The 17,500-nt window shown below is 48.3% G+C and overlaps 1 protein-coding gene across 1 annotated transcript in view; it reads left to right on the forward strand.

The window, feature by feature from the left end:
• The window catches only part of LOC143523611 (capping protein, Arp2/3 and myosin-I linker protein 3-like), a 43,618-nt gene that overhangs the window by 20,180 nt on the left and 5,938 nt on the right, over positions 1-17,500 (forward strand). Inside the window, 25 exon segments of the mRNA XM_077018169.1 lie at positions 120-201; positions 353-449; positions 537-555; positions 652-732; positions 857-909; positions 998-1,090; positions 1,212-1,230; positions 1,369-1,446; positions 1,543-1,622; positions 1,730-1,837; positions 1,926-1,983; positions 2,669-2,776; positions 3,164-3,283; positions 3,521-3,636; positions 4,198-4,371; positions 4,916-4,920; positions 6,812-6,893; positions 7,293-7,323; positions 7,325-7,414; positions 7,712-7,778; positions 11,043-11,230; positions 12,504-12,583; positions 13,457-13,630; positions 16,313-16,517; positions 17,252-17,500. The exon segment at positions 17,252-17,500 is cut by the window's right edge and continues 796 nt beyond it. Coding sequence (XP_076874284.1) covers positions 120-201; positions 353-449; positions 537-555; positions 652-732; positions 857-909; positions 998-1,090; positions 1,212-1,230; positions 1,369-1,446; positions 1,543-1,622; positions 1,730-1,837; positions 1,926-1,983; positions 2,669-2,776; positions 3,164-3,283; positions 3,521-3,636; positions 4,198-4,371; positions 4,916-4,920; positions 6,812-6,893; positions 7,293-7,323; positions 7,325-7,414; positions 7,712-7,778; positions 11,043-11,230; positions 12,504-12,583; positions 13,457-13,630; positions 16,313-16,517; positions 17,252-17,500 — 2,457 coding nt within the window.

Below are 17,500 nucleotides of genomic sequence, written 5' to 3' on the forward strand. Positions count from 1 at the left end.
CCCCACTCTCACCCCAATCACAGGTGCGTTACACCCCCACTCTCACCCCAGTCACAGGTGTGTTTCACCCCCACTCTCACCCCAGTCACAGGTGTGTTTCACCCCCACTCTCACCCCAGTCACAGGTGCGTTTCACCCCCCACAGCCTCTCACCCCAGTCACAGGTGCGTTTCACCCCCACCGTCTCATCCCCAGTCACAGGTGAGTTTCCCCCCCCTCTCACCCCAGTCACAGGTGCGTCACCCCCACTCTCACCCCAGTCAAAGGTGCGTTTCACCCCCACTCTCACCCCAGTCACAGTGTGTTTCACCCCCACTCTCACCCCAGTCACAGGTGTGTTTCACCCCCACAGCCTCTCACCCCAGTCCACAGGTGCGTTTCACCCCCCACAGCCTCTCACCCCAGTCACAGGTGCGTTTCACCCCCACAGCCTCTCACCCCAATCACAGGTGCGTTACACCCCCACTCTCACCCCAGTCACAGGTGTGTTTCACCCCCACTCTCACCCCAGTCACAGGTGCGTTTCACCCCCACAGCCTCTCACCCCAGTCACAGGTGCGTTTCACCCCCACTCTCACCCCAGTCACAGGGTGTTTCACCCCCCACTCTCACCCCAGTCACAGGTGTGTTTCACCCCCACTCTCACCCCAGTCACAGGTGCGTTTCACCCTCCACAGCCTCTCACCCCAGTCACAGGTGCGTTTCCACCCCCCACTCTCACCCCAGTCACAGGTGCGTTTCACCCCCCACTCTCACCCCAGTCACAGGTGTGTTTCACCCCCCACTCTCACCCCAATCACAGGTGCGTTTTCACCCCCACTCTCACCCCAGTCACAGGTGTGTTTCACCCCCACAGCCTCTCACCCCAGTCACAGATGCGTTTCACCCCCACTCTCACCCCAGTCACAGGTGCGTTTCACCCCCCACTCTCACCCCAGTCACAGGTGCGTTTCACCCCCACTCTCACCCCAGTCACAGGTGTGTTTCACCCCCACAGCCTCTCACCCCAGTCACAGGTGTGTTTCACCCCCCACAGCCTCTCACCCCAGTCACAGGTGTGTTTCACCCCCACTCTCACCCCCAATCACAGGTGCGTTTCACCCCCACTCTCACCCCAGTCACAGGTGCGTTTCACCCCCACTCTCACCCCAGTCACAGGTGTGTTTCACCCCCACTCTCACCCCAGTCACAGGTGTGTTTCACCCCCACAGCCTCTCACCCCAGTCACAGGTGCGTTTCACCCCCACAGCCTCTCACCCCAGTCACAGGTGCATTTCACCCCCACTCTCACCACCCACTATCACAGGTGCGTTACACCCCCACTCTCACCCCAGTCACAGGTGTGTTTCACCCCCACTCTCACCCCAGTCACAGGTGTGTTTCACCCCCACTCTCACCCCAGTCACAGGTGCGTTTCACCCCCACAGCCTCTCACCCCAGTCACAGGTGCGTTTCACCCCCACTCTCACCCCAGTCACAGGTGTGTTTCACCCCCACTCTCACCCCAGTCACAGGTGTGTTTCACCCCCACTCTCACCCCAGTCACAGGTGCGTTTCACCCCCACAAGCCTCTCACCCCCAGTCACAGGTGCGTTTCACCCCCACTCTCACCCCAGTCACAGGTGCGTTTCACCCCCCACTCTCACCCCAGTCACAGGTGTGTTTCACCCCCACAGCCTCTCACCCCAGTCACAGGTGTGTTTCACCCCCACTCTCACCCCAATCACAGGTGCGTTTCACCCACCACTCTCACCCCAGTCACAGGTGTGTTTTCACCCCCACAGCCTCTCACCCCAGTCACAGATGCGTTTCACCCCCACTCTCACCCCAGTCACAGGTGCGTTTCACCCCCACTCTCACCCCAGTCACAGGTGCGTTTCACCCCCCACTCTCACCCCAGTCACAGGTGTGTTTCACCCCCACAGCCTCTCACCCCAGTCACAGGTGCGTTTCACCCCCCACAGCCTCTCACCCCAGTCACAGGTGCGTTTCACCCCCACTCTCACCCCTAGTCGCGGGTGTAAAGGCACCACACACACTGAGCCTCCTTATGCATTATGCTATCACATCACATGGTCTGTATGTAACGTCTATAAGTATCTGAGCTACACCGTGTGGTTTTCTAATTAATACGAGTTAACAGGGACTATGACAGTAAACAGCTGCTGTCCGTATACGATGGTCTGTTGGTGTCTCAGATGTGATGTTGTCAGCTACATTTTCACAGGGCCGTTTCAGGACATTGACACGCGTGTGCTTCTATGAGAATGCCATCTAATTTACATAATTGAGACTACAGTCCCTGTAGGGGAATTAATCACGCAGCAGACATTGCTTACATGTGCTGTAATGACTTTGTTATTTATTACACGGTCTGTTTTATGATTATGTACTGATGTGCATCAGTCCCAACAAAACTTTGCCTCTAAATGAAACCATGACGCCATCTTACCGTGAGAGTGAATTTGTATGACAGGAAACCCCTAATCTAATTATTTAGAGTGGCTCAATGGAGACTTTGAGTTGAAGTCTTTTTTTATCTTTGGAGATCTGAGTAGAGGATGGTGAGGCACCCCTATTTCTGGAGGGCAGGGCTTCTCCGTGTGGAGGGCGGGGTTTCCCCCAGGGAGGGCGGAGTCATTAGGTTGATGCCACTGGTTAACACAATTCTTCCAGATTCAGGCGTGCTTTGCTGAGGAACAACCAAACCCAACGGTTCTCACAGAGACAAGCACTACGTCTGCACCAGGGCCTGGTGACCAGCACAGCTGAACAGGTGTGTGTGTGTGTCTGTGTGTGTGTGTCTGTGTGTGCGTGTGTGTGTGTGAGTGTGTCTCTCCTCAGGTAATGGAGGAGTTATATATATAGTGGCAGCTGTGGTGTGTGGTGCGTGCGCACATGTATGTGGTGTATACGGAACAGTGTGTGTGTGTGTGTGTGTGTGTGGGTGCGCACACGTATCTGACCTTGTGTCTCTCCTCGGGTGATGGAGGAGTTATATATTATATATATATATATAGTGGCAGCTGGTGTGTGTGTGTGTGTGTGTGTGTGTGTGTGTGTGTGCACATGTGGTGTGTACAGAACAGTGTGTGTGTGTGTGTGTGTGTGTGTGTGTGTGTGTGTGTGTGTGTGTGTATCTGACCTTGTGTCTCCCCCTCAGGTGATGGAGCGTTTGTGTGTGCGGGTGCAGCAGCAGGTGTGTGTTCTGCGTGGTGTGGCAGAAATTGAGGACCTTCAAGCAGCAAAGCAGGTCCTGAAAGAGGCCCGTAACTCCCGCGCGGTGAGTGTGTGTGTGTGTGTGTGTGTGTCACTGTGTGTGTGAGCTTGTAGGAGAAATGAACAGTATTCATAGTGTGAGTGGAAAACAACAGTGCTAATCTCTTAGTACAATGTTTGTCTATTTGGTGTGAGGGTGATATTTCTCCTGATGTCTGTTCCCTCTCACTCTCTCTCTCTCTCTCTCTCTTTCTCCTTCTCCCTCTCTTCTTTCTTCCTTTGGTATGTAACCCGCCCCCAGCTCTATCCATCTCTGTGTGAACTGGCTCACGTGCTGTCTGTAGACGGGCCCGTCCGGCAGAGACTGGACTCACTGGCTGGGGAACTGGCCAAGGCTGCGGATAAAGAACTGCAGGTACACACACACACACACACACACACACACACACACACACACACACACACACACACACACACACACACACACACACACACACACACACATATACACACACACACACACACACACATATACACACACACATACACACACACACACACACACACATATATATACACACACACACACACACATACACACACACACACACACACACACACATATTTACACATACACACACACACACATATTTACACACACACACACACACACACACACACATATATACACACACACACACACACACATATACACACACTCACACACACACACACACATATACACACACACACACACACACATATATATACACACACACAAACACACACACACACACACACATATATATATATATACACACACTCACACACACACACACACACACACACACCTGGGAAAGGTAAGGAAAATATGCATCATCACCTGTTAATGTTACTAGCAGCACCTACTGGAAGTCAGACTGATTGATTGATTGATTGATTGATTGATTGATTGATTGATTGATTGATTGGCAGGTGATCGTTGGACTCTATGGTCTCTCTGTGTCGGGAGCTGTGTCCACTCTCATCCTCGGCAGCGGAGCGACTGAGTCCTTCTCTCTCGTCCGTCTCGGAGCGAGTATCTATCCCGCGCTCTTCTATCAGGACAGCTCTGATGGAGAGAGCAGCCCAGGACATCCACAGAGCACTGGAGTAAGGATGGAGGGATGGATGGAGAGAGAGAGGAGGGGGGAGGGATGAGAGAGGATGGGGGAGGATGAGAGAGGATGGGAGGCTCGGCCCCTTAAGCCTGGTTTATACTTTCGCGAGCGACCGTAGCGCGCGACTCCGCCCCACCTCGCGCGACCCTGCGCGAGCGGTGTAGGCGTTTATACTTTCGCGAACGTCGCGAGCGTCGCTGCAGTGTTCTCCGAAACGATAGGTGGCGATAGGTGGCAGTGGAGAATAAAAAAACCCCTCCAAAACCGGGGAAAGAACATTTTTACCTGACCAGAGACCGTATTTAAACACATCAGGCATCAAACATAAATATGACTTTGCAATGTTGTCCGAAACGATATGTGGTAGTATAAAGAAACACCCCTCAAAAAAAGGGAATGAACATTTACCTGACGCATTTTAATGTTGCTTTGTGTTTCAGGTTTGAAAAGTGCTGGAATTTAGGCTAAAGTACATTAAAATGTTGAAATTACGTAACAAACACGAGCCTTCTTGTAATTCCAGGTTGAAACATGAGAGAACGTGAAGACGTTAAGATTGGGCGTTTTGAAAATAAACAACCATTAATAATGTGATAAAAAGCAAATTATTTCGAATTATTTCGAGTATATATATTAATATTTAACTTAATTATGTTTATCGTGCTGGAAAATATTTAAATGGGCCTTGAAAGTGCCGTACAAGTGCTTTAATTCCACCTTGTATAGGTGTATGAACCCTGCAAACATGACTTTGTTGATCGCGCTGGAAGCGCCTCCGCGATTACGTCATTTTCGCCGCGCGGACCCTCGCGCCGCTCGCGGCGCGTCAAGTATAAACCAGGCTTTAGTCGGTCTGCACATTAGCAAACTGAATCTGTTAGAATGAAGTAGAAAGGAAGGCAGGAAAGTGAAGAGATTAAAAGACAGAAAGATTAAAGGAGGAGAGGAGAGAATGGAGCAGCAGATACAGAGTAGAACGAGTGGAGGGGAATAGAAGGCTGTGGTGGATCAATGGGAGGAGAGGAGAGAGTGAAGAGGAGAGGAGAGGAGAGGGGAGGAGAGAGGAGAGAGGTGAGGAGAGAGGGAGGTGAGAGAGAGGAGGTGAGGTGGTGAGGTGAGGAGGAGAGGATGGTGAGGTGAGGAGGTGAGGTGAGGAGTGGTGAGGTGAGGTGAGGCGAGGTGAGGTGAGGTGAGGAGGAGGTGAGTGAGGAGGTGGTGAGGTGGTGAGGTGGGCGAGGTGAGGAGTGGAGAGGTGAGGGGTGAGGTGAGGAGGTGAGTGAGGCGAGGTGAGGTGAGGGTGAGGTGAGGGAGGTGAGGTGAGGAGGAGGTGAGGTGAGGTGAGGGTGAGGGAGGTGAGTGAGGTGGAGGTGAGGAGGTGAGAGTGAGAGGAGGTGAGGTGAGGTGAGGTGAGGAGAGGTGAGGTGAGGAGGTGAGGTGAGGAGGAGAGGTGAGGTGAGGAGGGAGAGAGGTGAGGTGAGGTGAGGTGAGGAGAGGTGAGGTGAGGAGAGGTGAGGTGGTGAGGTGAGGTGAGGTGAGGAGGTGAGAGTGAGGTGAGGAGAGGTGAGGTGAGGAGGGAGGTGTGAGGTGAGGTGAGGAGAGGTGAGGTGGAGGAGGTGGGGAGGAGAGGTGAGGTGAGGTGAGGTGAGGAGAGGTGAGGTGAGGAGAGGTGAGAGGTGAGGTGAGGAGAGGTGAGGTGAGGAGGTGAGGAGAGGTGAGGAGGTGAGGTGAGGTGAGGTGAGGAGAGGTGAGGTGAGGAGGGTGAGGTGAGGTGAGGAGGTGAGGTGGTGAGGTGGAGGGTAGGAGGTGAGGTGAGGAGAGGTGTGGTGAGGAGGGAGTGGTGAGGAGGTGAGAGGGAGGTGAGTGAGGGTGAGGTGACTGTGAGGTGAGGAGAGGTGAGTGAGGTGAGTGAGGAGAGGTGAGGTGGGTGGGGAGGAGAGGTGAGGTGAGGATGAGGTGAGGTGAGGTGAGGTGAGAGTGTGAGGTTGAGTGAGGAGAGGTGGAGGATGAGGTGAGTGAGGTGGAGTTTTGTTGAGGTTGTGTGGAGGTGAGCGTGTGTGAGTGCAGTTGAAGTGTGAGGTGAGGTGAGGAGAGGAGGTGAGGTGATGGGGAGATGTGCCAGTGCAGTGCTGATTGAGGTGAGGCTTGTAGGAGTGTGAGGTGAGGTGAGGGAGGTGGTGAGGAGGGCGACACAGACAAAGGGTGATGTGCACTGTGGAAACCACGACAACAGACAAAGTAAGTGATGTGTCAAGAGAATGATAGAGATCTCTCTCTCTCCCCCTCCCTCTCTGTCTGTCTCTCTCTCCCCCCTCTCTCTCTCCCCCTCTCTCTCCCCCTCTCTCTCTCTGTCTGTCTGACTCTCTCTCTCTCTCTCTCTCTCTCTTTTCTCCCCTTCCTCCCTCTCTCTCTCTCTCTCTCTCTCTCTCAGGGAGGTAAGTTGTCAGTTGTGTCTTATCTTACCAACTCTATAGTGGATCAGATCTTACAGGAGCTCTACTCCACTCACAAAGCTCTGGACTCTCTCTCTTCTTCTTCTTCCTCGTCTCTCTCTCTCTCTCTCTTTCTCTCTTCTTCTTCTTCTTCTTCTTCCTCATCTGTCTCTCTCTCTCTTCTTCTTCTTCTTCTTCTTCTTCTTCTTCTTCTCTCTCTCTCCATAATACTTTCTCTTTGTTTTTCTTTCTTTCTTCCTGTTTAAGTGCATTATTTATTTTTTTCATTTTAACTGTAAAAATGGTTTTATGTACATAATTGTATAAATTGGAAATCAATGGTATAGATCAGTGATGTCCTGATTTTTTATTATTGTGAATGTGTATGTATATGTGTGTGTGTGTGTGTGTGTGTGTGTGTGTGTGGTGTGTGTGTGTGTGTGTGTGTGTGTGTGTGTGTGTGTGTGTGTGTGTGTGTGTGTCAGACTCAGCAGGTGTCTCAGATGAAGCAGTGGGGATGGTGTGTGTGATGGTGGCACAGGAAAAAGGTCCCACAGACACAGAGATTCACTTGAGATCACAGATGAGGAGTTGAGCACCAGCATCGTGAGTGTGTGTGAGTGTGTGTCTGTGTGTGTGTGAGTGTGTGTGTGTGTGTGAGAGAGAGAGTGTGTGTGTGTGTGTGTGTGTGTGTGTGTGTGTGTGAGAGTGTGTGTGTGTGTGTGTGAGAGTGTGTGTGTGTGAGTGTGTGTGTGTGTGAGTGTGTGTGAGAGGTGTGTGTGTGAGAGTGTGTGTGTGTGAGAGTGTGTGTGTGTGTGTGTGAGTGTGTGTATTTGTGTGCATGTGTATTTGTTGTGACTGTGTTGATGTGTAATATATTCCTTGTGTGCTTTATGTGTGCAGGACACTATTGCCATTAAAAAGCGCAGTTCCAGGACCAGGCGGATCCGACCGGTATCGACCAGGCTGAGTAAGTTTGTTCCATCTCTCTCTGCCTCTGTCTCTCCCTCTCTGTGTTGGTCTCTCTCTCTGCCTCGGTCCTCTCCCTCTCTATGTTGGTCTCTCTCTCTGCCTCTGTCTCTCCCTCTCTGTGTTGGTCTCTCTCTCTGCCTCTGTCTCTCCCTCTCTGTGTTGGTCTCTCTCTCTTCCTCTGTCTCTCCCTCTCTGTGTTGGTCTCTCTCTCTGCCTCAGTCTCTCCCTCTCTATGTTGGTCTCTCTCTTTGCCTCGGTCTCTCCCTCTCTGTGTTGGTCTCTGTCTCTGTCTCTCCTTCTGTGTCTATCTCAGAAAACACATATAAACATAACATAGATAAGAGAAAGACTTAAAAAGTATTATAGACCAAATTATTGGTCTCTCTCTCTTTCTCTCTCTCTCTCAAATCAAATCAAATGGGCTTCACTGGTATGAAAAATAATGCCTGTGTGGTCAAAGCAAATACAATACACTACATAAAATGTGTAAATGTAAATACAGTAAATGTGTCATTAATACACAATACACTACATACAGTAAATATGTATGATTAATTCACAATACAGTACATACAGTAAATATGTATCAATAATACACAGTACACTACATACAGTAAATATGTACATCATTAATATACAATTGAGTAAGAATTTATATGACAGATAGTAAGTTTATAAAGAAAATAACAAAAATAATACCTATGATTTTCCATGAAGTCGGACATTTCAATGTCTGAACCACAATGGTGTACAATGTACACAGTAACATTAATAACATAACAAGTCTAAATAATTGTAACAGAGTTTTCTGGTCTTATGGCTGTTCTGTATAAATTGTCCTGCTAAAACTACAGTGTCTGTGTTTTCTCCAAGTAATGTCTTCAGTTTTTCCACATCAGTCGTTCTGTGTGGAGGTTTAGTTAGTGATTTTGTGCAGAAAGGACATTCTGATAGTTTCCTGTTTTGGACATGAATGTGAGTCTCAGTTTCAGTCTGTCCTGATTTGCAGTGGGTGCACATCCTCTCCTCCCATCTCCTCTCTTCTCTTCTCTCCTCTCCTCCTCTCATCCTATCTCCTCTCTTCTCTTCTCCTCCCCACTCCTCCTCTCCTCCTATCTCCTCTCTTCTCTTCTCCTCCCCACTCCTCCTCTCCTCCTATCTCCTCTCTTCTCTTCTCCTCTCCTCTCCTCTCCTCCCCTCTCTTCTTCTCTGCTCTCTTCTCCTCCCCTCTCCTCTCTTCTCCTCCCCCTCTCTTCTCTACTCCTCTCATCTCCTCCCCTCTTCTCTCTTCTCCTCTCCTCTCTTCTCCTCCCCTCTCTTCTCTACTCCTCTCATCTCCTCCCCTCTTCTCTCTTCTCCTCTCCTCTCCTCTCTGGCCACACGGTTGTTTCAGTGTCTTCCTGTTTCAATGGCCAGTTTATGGTTGCTCATTTTGTATTTAGATAGAGTTCGCCTTGGTTTGCTGTATTTAATTTTGATAAGGTAATTTGCTCATTTGTATTCATGATTAAGTAATTCATAACATTTTAATTTGTTCTGGTGTGTAAATTCATTTTTCCAATACAGGGTGTAATTCTATGCAGTCTCTACCTCTTCCTCTCTCTCTCTCCTCTCTCTCTCTCTCTCTCTCTCTCTCTCTCTCTCTCTCTCTCTCTCTCTCTCTCTCTCTCTCTCTCTTTCTCTCTCGCTCTCTGTCTTTCTCTCTCACACACACCAACATGCAGCTGTTTTGAACACTGAGCACAGTGTAACAGAAGCTTGTGAGATTGGTCATTTTCTTCCTTTATTTTTATGTCATATCCTTTAAGCTTCAGTCCATTTAATTTTTGTGATTTGACACTTGGCGGTTCATAGCAAATTAATCTCTTCCTCAGGTTTGTCTCTCTTCCTCAGGTTTGTGTGTCTCTCTCTCACTGCGTGTCTTCCTCAGGTTTGTGTATCTGTCTCTCTCTCACTGCGTGTTTCTTCCTCAGGTTTGTGTCTGTCACTCTCTCACTTCGTGTCTTTCTTCCTCAGGTTTGTGTGTCTCTCTCACTGCGTGTCTCTCTTCCTCAGGTTTGTGTGTGTCTCTCTCATTGCGTGTCTCTTCCTCAGGTTTGTGTGTGTCTCTCTCATTGCGTGTCTCTTCCTCAGGTTTGGGTGTGTCTCTCTCTCATTGCGTGTTTCTTTCTCAGGTTTGTGTATCTCTCTCTCTCACTGCGTGTCTCTTCGTCAGGTTTGTGTGTCTCTCACTGCGTGTTTCTCTCTTCCTCAAGTTTGTGTGTCTCACTTCATGTCTCTCTCTTCCTCAAGATTGTGTGTGTGTGTGTCACTGTGTATCTCTCTTCCTCAGGTTTGTGTGTGTTTCTCTCTCATTGTGTCTCTCTTCCTCAGGTTTGTGTGTGTCTCTCTCTCATTGTGTGTCTCTCTTCCTCAGGTTTGTGTGTCTCTCACTGCGTGTCTCTATTCCTCAGATTTGTGTGTCTCTCACTGTGTGTCTCTATTCCTCAGGTTTGTGTGTGTCTCTCTCACTGCATGTCTCTCTTCCAGTTTGTGTGCGTCTCTCTCATTGCGTGTCTTTTCCTCAGGTTTGTGTATGTCTCTCTCTCTCACTTCGTGTCTCTCTTCCTCAGATTTGTGTGTGTTTCTCTCACTGTGTGACTTCCTCAGGTTTGTGTGTCTCTCTCACTGTGTGTCTCTCTTCCTCAGGTTTGTGTGTCTCTCACTGTGTCTCTTCCTCAGGTTTGTGTGTGAGTCTCTTATTGTGTCTCTTCCTCAGGTTTGTGTGTGTGTCTCTCTCTCACTGCGTGTCTCTCTTCCTCAGGTTTGTGTGTCTCTCTCACTGCGTGTCTTTTCCTCAGGTTTGTGTGTGTCTCTCACTGTGTGTCTCTCTTCCTCAGGTTTGCTTGTCTCTCTCTCACTGCGTGTCTCTCTTCCTCAGGTTTTTGTGTGTGTGTCTCTCTCACTGCGTGTCTCTCTTCCTCAGGTTTGTGTGTGTGTGTCTCTCACTGCGTGTCTCTCTTCCTCAGGTTTGTTTGTGTGTGTCTCACTGCGTGTCTCTCTTCCTCAGGTTTGTTTGTGTGTGTCTTACTGCTTGTCTCTCTTCCTCAGGTTTGTGTGTGTCTCTCTCACTGTGTGTCTCTCCTCCTCAGGTTTGTGTGTGTGTGTGTCTCACTGTGTGTCTCTCTTCCTCAGGTTTGTGTGTGTCTCTCTCACTGTGTGTCTCTCCTCCTCAGGTTTGTGTGTGTGTGTGTGTGTCTCACTGTGTGTCTCTCTTCCTCAGGTTTGTGTGATGACTCCAGCTCATCTCCTCCCACATCTGCTGCCCAGCTCTCCTCGCCCCTCTCCCGCTCGGCATCGTGGGAGGGCTTGTCCGCCTTGCCTACCCAAGGTGCACCACTGCATCATGTGACACGTGTCCGACCAAGGCCGCCACGAAGGCACAGAGGGGCTCTCCTTTCATCTGACTCGGTGAGATTTCGTTTCTGTTTGTAGACCATATATATGTGTTAGCCTCAGCTAAGGTAAGTCTCATGGATGTAAATTTACATAGGATTAAACACCAAATGGATAGGATACAGAGGTCAAAACCCTTGCTGAATATGCAAGACCTTGTTTGAATATCTTAAAATGCTTGTGGGTTTACCCACACATGTGGTGTTCTCTTATGAATATTCATGTTAATAACCATGTCAGCGTATGCATGGACCTTTAAATATTTAATTCATAGAAAATCCCCTACATAGTGGTGTGTATAGACATAGATATATTACTCACTGTATAATGACTGGACCGAAAATCTGCTGTTGGTGTGTCCATGCGGGGCAAGGCTTATGTTAATGTATGTTAATGCGAATTTTCAATTCAGTACTGCATCAGCAAAATGTTTTACTGATAAAATCTGTATGGGTCATGACTGACAATGGGGAACATTGAGTCATGAGGATATTATAGCAGACACCTCAGACACGTTAGATATTAAAAGAGTTTCCAGTCACAAGTGCTTAAGAGAGAAAGGGGGTAAAAATGACATTAACATTGCTCATCTGTGTGTGTGTGTGTGTGTGTGTGTGTGTGTGTGTGTGTGTGTGTGTGTGTGTGTGTGTGTGTGTGTGTGTGTGTGTGTGTGTGTGCGTGTGTGTGTGTGTGTGTGTGTAATTGTAAACGTTTTAGACAGGACAGCAAGCATGCAGTCTTTTAGGAGATTTGAAACCAGTATCAAAATGTACAAACAAAGTGTACAAACAAAACAACAATGCAATTGAACAATGCAAAAGAAAACACAGCCCTGTTAATCCCGTGGACGACTCGTCCTCTGTCCTCTGGAGCGGGTGGCCGTGGGCCAGTGTGAGCTCTCCAGAGCGGGAAGGAGTCGTGGGTCAAGGCCTCCCCGCCATCCATCATGGTGTGCTGTGTACCTGCCCACACCTCATACCACTGGCCAAGTGTGAGAGACAGTGCAGGGAACGTAATCTAGAATTTACAGTGGATATGTGGGGCCTTTAGCACATTCTGTGGCACTTTGTGTGTGTGTGTGTGTGTGTGTGTGTGTGTGTGTGTGTGTGTGTGTGTGTGTGTGTGTGTGTGTGTGTGTGTGTGTGTGTGTGTGTGTGTGTGTGTGTGTGTGTGTGCGTGCGTGCGTGCGTGCATGCACATTATTAGTACTTCATTATTATAATTACAAACATGAAAAGAATGTTTTTTTTTATCCCCCCCCCCCCCCCCCTCTCTCTCTCTCTCTCAGCACTGTACTGAAAATGGAGCTGTCACTCCACTGGATGATGGACTGCCTGATTTTTACAGCAAGAGAGTTCTCCCTGATAGGTATACACACACACACACACACAAAAAAAACACGCAAACACACTCACACACACACACACACACACACACACACACACACACACACACACACACACACACACACACACACACACACACACACACAAACACTCATACAAATGAATACTGTAGATGCTTTTACTGTAATTACATTTTTCCTGTTAAGCACATTTCTAATGAAACCTCTCTAAAGCACCCTCCTGTGCTAGCACACGGTGTTGCCTAGCAACGCATGGGGCTTGCTAAGATGTTATTATGTCGTTGCCAGGCAATAGCTGCTTGGAATCATGGGGGTTCCATGGGCCAGTGAAAGGGGGTGGGCCCAGATAAATAATACAGGATATAAATCACATATTAGACCACAACTCAAAATAATACAGGATATAAATCACATATTAGACCATAGCTCATCTGTGATGGTGAGGAAGAAATACTGTGGTAGAAAAGTAAACAGAATATTACTTAAACGACAAATTCTTTGCTTTGTTTCTTTACCTACTTCTCTCTCTCTCTCTCTCTCTCTCTCTCTCACACTCCCTCTCTCATTCTCTTTCTCCCTCCCTCCCTCTCTCTCTCTATCTCCCTCCCTCTCTCTCTCTTTCCCTCCCTCTCCCTCATTTTCTCTCTCCCTCTCTCTCTTCCCCCTCTCATTCTCTCTCTCCCACTCTCATTCTCTCTCTTTCTCCCTCTCCCCCCTTTCTCCTCTCCCACTCTCATTCTCTCTTTCTCCCTCTCTCTCGCTCTTTCTCCTCTCTCTCTCTCTCCCTCTCTCTCTTTCTCCCTCCCTCCCTCTCCCCATCTCTCCCTCCCTCCCTCTCTCTCTCTCTCTCTCCCCTCTCTCTCTCTCTCTTTCAGTCAGTTGTCCACTCTTCATAAGGCTCACTCCCTCAGGCGAAAAAAGAGGCGCAACATGCTGGCCATCTTTGGTTTCCGTAGGAACCGGAGTGCCACTCTGTCCAATCAGGAGTCGGACTCACTGGGCGTGGCCTGTAGTGAGGATTGTTGGACGGTTGCTACGGCTCCCACTGGGTCAGTCAGACGCAAAGAAAAAAACGTATTAATGAAAAGTATTTTTTGAGAGTAAACAAAGAAGAGATTTCTATTCGTTTTCTGGAGTTCTGAGCTTTTGCGTCACCTATCATTGTTTTATTTTAGGGTCTGCTAGAATAGATTTACATGCTTCAGTGTATCAAAACACATTATTTTACTTGTACTGTACGTCTCTTTTCACTGTCTGTCACCATGACTGTTCACATCAATATGTTCCCCGCTGTATTTCATCGGTTTTTGGTAAACGTTAGCCTGTAGTTAATTAGCACAATTAATAAAAACACAGTAAGGTTAGTTAGCAAGTTAGCCTCATTAGCCACAGAGCCTACAGCTGATCAGTAGTTTGTGGTGGCTTCCTTGTTTGCTTTTAATATCACAAATGTTGATGCGTACGTACAGGCTGAGAACCTGCCCTGTCCTTCAGGAGTAAGAGATCTAAAAAACTCAGCATCAAATGGTTTTGGAATTAAAATAAAATAACTGAAGCAGTGGAGAACAGGGGTAGAGGTAGGAGAACAGGGGTAGTGGTATCAGAACAGGGGTAGTGGTATCAGAACAGGGGTAGTGGTAAGAGAACAGGGGTAGTGGTATCAGAACAGGGGTAGTGGTATCAGAACAGGGGTAGTGGTAAGAGAACAGGGGTAGTGGTATCAGAACAGGGGTAGTGGTATCAAAACAGGGGTAGTGGTATCAGAACAGGGGTAGTGGTAAGAGAACAGGGGTAGTGGTAAGAGAACAGGGGTAGTGGTATCAGAACAGGGGTAGTGGTATCAGAACAGGGGTAGTGGTAAGAGAACAGGGGTAGTGGTATCAGAACAGGGGTAGTGGTATCAGAACAGGGGTAGTGGTATCAGAACAGGGGTAGTGGTATCAGAACAGGGGTAGTGGTATCAGAACAGGGGTAGAGGTAGGAGAACAGGGGTAGTGGTATCAGAACAGGGGTAGTGGTATCAGAACAGGAGTAGTGGTATCAGAACAGGGGTAGAGGTAGGAGAACAGGGGTAGTGGTATCAGAACAGGGGTAGTGGTATCAGAACAGGGGTAGTGGTATCAGAACAGGGGTAGAGGTAGGAGAACAGGGGTAGTGGTATCAGAACAGGGGTAGTGGTATCAGAACAGGGGTAGTGGTATCAGAACAGGGGTAGTGGTATCAGAACAGGGGTAGAGGTAGGAGAACAGGGGTAGTGGTATCAGAACAGGGGTAGTGGTATCAGAACAGGGGTAGTGGTATCAGAACAGGGGTAGTGGTATCAGAACAGGGGTAGAGGTAGGAGAACAGGGGTAGTGGTATCAGAACAGGGGTAGTGGTATCAGAACAGGGGTAGAGGTAGGAGAACAGGGGTAGTGGGTAGTGGATAGAAAAGGTTGAGTATTAGGTATAAAGTAGAGTAAAGCAGAGCTATTGGTTTCTTCAATATATGTGTGCTCTTAAAAGACACACTGAATCCCATGTGAGAGTTGAAAGTGCAACGCTCTGGTGCTTCCTGACCCCTGAGGTCACAGAGTTGAGGTCCTGCAGGACGTGACTAGGTCACTGACAGTCTGTGAGTCAGCCAGTGAGTCAGGAGGGGTATGCAAAGAGCAGACGTTGTGTCTGTAATAGCAATGTGTAGACGTTGTGTCTGTAATAGCAATGTGTAGACGTTGTGTCTGTAATAACAGTCGGTGTGAACGTTAGGCAGGGTACTTCCTCCTCCAACATCCGTACGAGACAGAGAAGATAACTCAGTAAGCCTTTAATGGGTAGTAACGGGGATCATTATTTGTAGCTCTGTGAATTGCATTAATCCATGACTAAAACCAGCCCCAGGTTCTGATTCTTAATCAGCTGAGATTAGCGTGCTGGGTGTAATTAAAGGGTGCCCTTCTCCACGTAACACCCCATAGAGATGAGATCATTCACATCGCTGTTTATTAGCTGCCGAATGGAGCATCAGAACATTTTTTTAATCCGCTGTGCCCCCCCCCCCCACACTCTCTGGAAACATAAACCACTTTTTGATTCACTGGTATATTTGTTTATGAAGTACTGGATTTTTTTACATCATCATGTGGTTTTATTTTTGGAGCTGGTCATAAAACAAATGAATAACTGAGATGGGAAATGCTTAACTTTATTGTAGGTTAAATACATCCAGCACTTTAGTCCAGGACAGAGGGCAGACTCACCAGGGCAATAACTGCCCATGTCTGAATTTAGATGTTATAAAGATGAATTACATGCTTAAATCGGAATGGCGTAATGAAGATGTCTGTTGCACTGTGGTGGCAACTTTGAGTTTTATTTTTTCTTGTCCATGGAACTGATGTTGTCAGACTAATTAATGTGAAGTATTGTGTAATGTAGTAATGTAATGATGTCGAATCAAATTTTTTAATATTGAATTTATTAAGGTGTTTATTAAAATTCAATTATATCTATACCCTTCCCCCTTCTCTCTCTCCCTCCCTCTCTCTCTTTCTTTCTCCCTCCCACTCTCTCTTTCTCTCTCTATCCCTCTCTCTCTCAATCCATCTATCTCTCTTTCTCTCTCTCTCTATCCCTCTTTCCCTCACTCTCTCTCTCTCTCCCTCTCTTTCTCTCTCTCTCTCTCAATCCATCTCTCTATCTCTCTCTCTATCCCCCCCTCTCTCTATCCCTCCCTCTATCCCTTTCTCCAGGAATGCCCTTGAGAATGTTTACACTCTCCTTCAGCCTCCCAGGCTGCCCGGAAGAGGTAACTGCCCAGCCGAGGTGGCTGATGGGACGGTGGAGAACCAGAGGATGGAGGAACGCAGAGTAGGGGTGATGGAGATACGCTCTGTTCAGGGCATGGCCCTCACCACCTTCAAGGGAAACAAACACCCCTTCTATACAAGCAAAATGGTATGGCCCGTGTCCACAGTTTAGCCTGGAATTCTGTTGCAGTGATTCACACTCTGCTTTGTTACTGAAGCCAAGGTCGGAGTGTTCAGAGCAGCAACCTCTCCAGGGAATTTTCCGGAGGAAATGATGGTGGGGCAAGTTTCACAGGCCAGCTTTTACTTCATGAAGTGTGGGGAAGGGGGCGGGGTCACAGAGCGGCTGTACTGGGCAAAAGAGGAATGGGTGACAGCCAGTTGAAGGGCTGTGTCACTCTGACACACACACACACACACACACACACACACACACACACACACACACACACACACACACACACAAATCGCAACGTGCAGCACGTCAACCTTTTTTTATACATGAGAAACAAACCTAGAGACACTCCAGTATGGTTCTCCTGCTCCTGGCTGTGGTGATGAAGGGGCGGGTCTTCAGTCCAGACTCCTCCCCTAAACCAGAGTTGCCTGGCAGCCTGGTAATGGGGATGAGTAAGTCACGTGGCTCCGCCTCTGTCAGATATGCTGATTCAGTGACACAGTGTGCACTGCATTTATTTTAAACAAAATGTCGCTCCTAAATTACTTTAATAACTTTGGTGATTGCTGTTTCATTCTCCCACTAATGTCTTATGAATGTGTGCACGTACAATATAATTTTCTGAAGCCCATAATCAAGTCATTTGACACTAAGATCTTAAATTTGGTTCTGATTGGTCTTTCTGCCTCCTGCTTTGATTACAGAAATCAGAAGTGGAGTCTGACCATGAACCACACGCTGTATCAGACAGAAACTCTGAACGAGAGATTGACAAGCAGACATTGCGTCTGGCAGAGAGACAGACGAGCAGGGACGCAGACAGGCAAAGGCAGATCGACAGAGAGCTTGACCGACAGACCTTCAGACAGTCAGACAGGTCTACTGAGAGTGAGGCAGACAGACATACTCTTAGACACCCAGACAGGGAACCAGACAAGCAGGCATCGAAGCAA

Source organism: Brachyhypopomus gauderio, chromosome 9, assembly GCF_052324685.1.
Source record: "Brachyhypopomus gauderio isolate BG-103 chromosome 9, BGAUD_0.2, whole genome shotgun sequence".
Lineage (NCBI taxonomy): Eukaryota > Metazoa > Chordata > Actinopteri > Gymnotiformes > Hypopomidae > Brachyhypopomus > Brachyhypopomus gauderio.